Here is a 4,317-nt window from a genome sequence, read left to right as displayed (position 1 = left end):
TTTCGGTCTTAAGGTAAGAAACAACGTTCAAACGTCAGGAACAGGCAATTTGGTTTAATCATTTGGAGTCAAATATGCTATTAAAAGACATATTTATATTGACTGTTCGTGTCATATTAAACTGCGGCTCTCTAAATGATTGACAGCATCCGGGTCACATGGTGTTATTAGTTTTGAGCGGTTGTTATTTGAAAAGAACAAACCTTGGCATGTCGCCACTGGCCAATCAGAATCAAGTATTCCAGAGCGCCGTGTAATAATGTAATTTAAAGTAAGGGATTACTCTTATTTTTTCTGTAATTGAATTCCAGTTACTTCTGATGTCATGAATCTAAATACTTTTTGGCAGTTTCCCAGAAAGCCTAGTGCCAGACTAACTTAAATGTTAGAGGTGTTTTAATCAAAAACATATCTAAAAAGATATCATTACGGTTGTTTTGTCTCAGGATTTACGCCAGTAATGTTATGTTTATAAAAACTATTTAAATATCCTTATTTAACCAAGGCCTAGTCCTGGTTTAAGATAATCTCTGTCTGGAAAACCGCCCCTTTGTATAATATATATGCGTGCATTAGTGGAACTGACATCAAAATTCAAAGTCTAACTTTAAAATCCGTGTTTAATGTATGATTCTCACATTTGTAATACTTTGGTCAGTTAATAATAATACTTAATTTAGTTTTATATGATTTATTTGAATGAATTTAAAGAGCCGTTTCATGTCTATCCTTGAATCACCTAAATAATCAATAGAAAGTAATTAGTAATAATAAGTAATTAAATATTTTGTATATATCTGTACATTAATCTAATGACACTATTGAATATGTAAATAGTAGCTAGTAATGCATTACTTTTTTAAAGTAACTTGTCCAACACTAAGCGAAACCCACTGATTCCCTGATATTTTCAGGATTTCTATAATCACAAGCAGAAAGCTACAATTTACAGAAAGCGAATACAAATAAATGTGATGTTGATTTGTCACAGTGTTTTGTTGGCGCTCTGGCGTGTGATGGCCTCCAGTTTCAGTCTGTAAGCTTCTGCCTCCTTCTCTTTTTTCAGAAACTGTTGTCTGTATCTCTGAGCTTCACGATTGGCCTCTTCTAACTGCTTCAGCAGAGCCACTTTCTCCTGTCACACACACATGATTTTGCTGTGATTCAGATGTTCCTCCACACATTAAAGGATAAAGTTGGTTTGATTGGTCAGTTCTCCAAATTGTTGTGTGACAGTGTTTGTGGTGTCAGAACCTGAAAGTTGTCCAGCGAGACGGTTTGCTGGATGTGAACGTCCTGGGTTTCAATGGTCTCATCGTCGTCTTCTTCTTCTTTCACACGCTGACGTTTAAAGGTGGGCTCGTCGCTGATGACGGTTTCTTCTGCCACCTCCGTGTCCGACACTGTTAATACTGTAAAACACACTGGAATGAATTCATCCATTTAGACTTATGCACTGGGCAGACGCATTATGCTATACATTGTTTCTGACTATGTGCAATCCCCTGGGATCAAACCCATGACCGTGGTCGTGTGAGAAACCCTTCAGCTCAAACTCACCCTGCTGCCCATCGGGCATGGTGACTATTATGGGCTGGCCGATGGCCGTGCCAGTCTGCAGGTTGCCTAGCTGAATGCCATCAGTTACTATGGTAATGACCTGCTGACCTCCAGAGCTCACGACCTGCTGAATGGCGCCCTCGACCGTGTCAGCTGTTATCATCTCCTCTGCGGCTACCACTGACGGGACAGGAGAGCACGTTCACATTTGACAAATACCACATGATGAAAAGCTCTGACATGAGAGGCCGTTTTTATTGGCCGCTGGTGACGCAAAGCTTTGATGAGATACTCTGTTCAAATAACCCCAAGGCAATTTTCAGATAAACACACATCTTGTGAACAAAGGGCCCTTTCACTGAGGCTTGGGCTCATTCATGAAACATGAAATCACCAGTGGATCTGCTGGTGTTTCCAGGTGAGACGACCCCGGCCAGGTTGAGCACGCCCCCTGGACCGATGATGAACTGCGGCAGCGCGTCAGGATTCTCAGGGTTGGTGTTGATCTGGTTCCTCATGACCACCTGAATGAGTTTGTCACACGCAGAGCGACATTAAAAACATTCAGATTTGTACATTTCAAGAGTGAGGAAGCTTTCGAAGCTACCTGCAGGATCTCAGCGAGCTCTTGAGAGCCGTTGTCCAGAGCGATGTCCAGCGCGTTCTTACAGAATTTACTCTGCGCGTGGACGTCGGCTCGGAAGCGCAGCAGAAGTTCCACCACGTCTCTGTGACCGTGCTCCACGGCCCAGTGCAGAGCGCTCATCTGAAGCATGTCCTTAGCGTTCACGTCTGCTCCGTGCTGTAGAGACGGCATGAATGCAGTCATTGTTACCGAGACGCATCATGAAAGAGACACTTAAAGCAGCAATTTACAGGCAAATGCACCCAGAGCGAACATCAAAGATCTGTGACGTCACCTTCAGCAGCAGCTCCACGATGCTGCCGTGACCCTCAGACGCGGCCATGTGCAGAGGTGTTCGGTCCACTTTTGTGCGGGCGTCTCGGCTCACCCCGGCCCGCAGCAGAACCTCTGTGGTGGAGAAATGGCCAAACTGTGCCGACAGGTGAAGCGGAGATGTGCCCAGCTGCCACACGTTGCAGAGAGAGGTCACAAGACTTCACAAACAACTTTCTCAACCAGTATCAGTTAAAGCATCATCTCATTTCTGGTTGATAACTTTCGAGGAGGAGGAGCACAGCAATAATACCGACTTTTTGTCAAACGCTCACCCAGTCGGTGGTGAAGGGCGCTCCGTTGGCCATCAGTATCCGAACTTCATCGTCCTGACCGGCACGAGCCGCTTCCAAGAGCTTCTTCCCCAAATCCACCAGAGACATCTAGAAGATCAGAATGATCAGACATTCACATGATGTAACTGCACGTGTGTAACATTACAGACATTTCTGTGTCATCTGTCAGAGTTGATTTGATGTGCAGAACCAGTAAAAGTCTGATGTTTACTACCGGTCTTTGTTTGTTAATCGCTCTGGCTAGTGGCTTATAATAAACTATTTATATTTTATTTCACCCCAATGTTATCAACCCTTCACTGACTACACTACACATTAAGTATCGTATTGACTTTAAAGTTCTTTTAATCACTTATAAAGCCTTAAAGGGTTTAGCCCCTACCTACCTAACAGAGCTTCTATCACACTACAAGCCATCACGCTCTCTAAGATCTCAAAACTCTTTTGATAACACCTAGAATAACTAAATCCACCAAAGGGGGTCGAGCTTTCTCATACGTAGCACCTAAACTCTGGAATAACCTTCCTGATATTATTCCAGGATCAGACACATGATTTCTCCTGTAAAGCTGCTTTGGAACAATGCACATTGTGAAATGCGCTATATAAATAAAATTTAATTTAATCTTTATCCTCCAAATATTCAACAATGTGGTTTACCAACCGGCAGTAGGTGGACCGCCACTATTCATTTTCACAATGATTACATACAGGCAAACTGTCGCATATGACCTCTAATGATACACACAATTGTCATTTGAGGCTTTTTAATATTTATGGCCCCGAGGAAAGCCTAATTATGATTTTGTGCAGAATGTTTATTTGTATTGATGTATAACAGAAGGATGGTCAGATGAGGGATGGCTGGATGACTGATGTGTAGAGGTCTGTCTATCGATGTACCGACAATATCTACTGTCTGACTCCTTTAATAACCAGACCAATAAATAAAGAATCGCTCGATGACATGACCAGCAAATTGGGCACTATTTTCTCTAATACATTAGAAGCTGTTGCACCTACGAAGTCAAAAAAGATTAACACCATGGTACAATAGCACCACTCGCGCCCTTAAAAGAGAAACTCGCAAACTAGAGCGCAAATGGATAAAATCTCAATTAGAAGTCTTTAAAATGGCGTGGAAAGAGAGTGCAAATTGTTATAAAAAGGCACTAAAAGCAGCAAAGGCTGAGCACCTTCGTAACCTCATAGAAACCAACAAAAACAATCCAAGGGTTCTTATTTAGCACAGTTGCTAAATTAACAAATAAACAGACACCACCTGACCTGGCTATTCCGCCGCACCTCGGTAGCAATGAATTCATGAAATTTTTTACAGAGAAAATCGAAAACATTTGTGACAAAATTGTAAAAACTCAACCTCCAAATCTGTCCTATGAATTAGCACCAACCATCGCTCCAAAACAAAGGCTCCAGCGTTTTTCACCTATAAAACAGGAAGATTTAATTCAACTTATCGCAACTTCTAAACCTACAACTCGC

At 42.2% G+C, this 4,317-nt stretch overlaps 1 protein-coding gene across 1 annotated transcript in view; it reads right to left on the bottom strand.

The window, feature by feature from the left end:
- gabpb1 (GA binding protein transcription factor subunit beta 1) overlaps positions 1-2,901 on the bottom strand; it is a gene marked incomplete at its 5' end in the record, with an annotated part of 3,683 nt that extends 782 nt beyond the window's left edge. The window contains 7 exons of the mRNA XM_079466622.1: positions 1-1,135; positions 1,255-1,412; positions 1,561-1,740; positions 1,955-2,084; positions 2,168-2,362; positions 2,481-2,648; positions 2,794-2,901. The exon at positions 1-1,135 is cut by the window's left edge and continues 782 nt beyond it. Of these exons, the coding sequence (XP_079322748.1) occupies positions 986-1,135; positions 1,255-1,412; positions 1,561-1,740; positions 1,955-2,084; positions 2,168-2,362; positions 2,481-2,648; positions 2,794-2,901 (1,089 nt within the window). The 3' untranslated portion in view covers positions 1-985. The remainder of the gene's footprint in view (positions 1,136-1,254; positions 1,413-1,560; positions 1,741-1,954; positions 2,085-2,167; positions 2,363-2,480; positions 2,649-2,793) is intronic.
- Positions 2,902-4,317: the final 1,416 nt, after the last annotated feature.

The sequence above is a fragment of the Barbatula barbatula genome (genome assembly GCF_947034865.1).
Source record: "Barbatula barbatula genome assembly, chromosome: 10".
Taxonomy (NCBI): domain Eukaryota; kingdom Metazoa; phylum Chordata; class Actinopteri; order Cypriniformes; family Nemacheilidae; genus Barbatula; species Barbatula barbatula.
The sequence above is the reverse complement of the archived record's forward strand: the minus strand, read 5'-3'. Positions and strand labels throughout refer to the sequence as shown.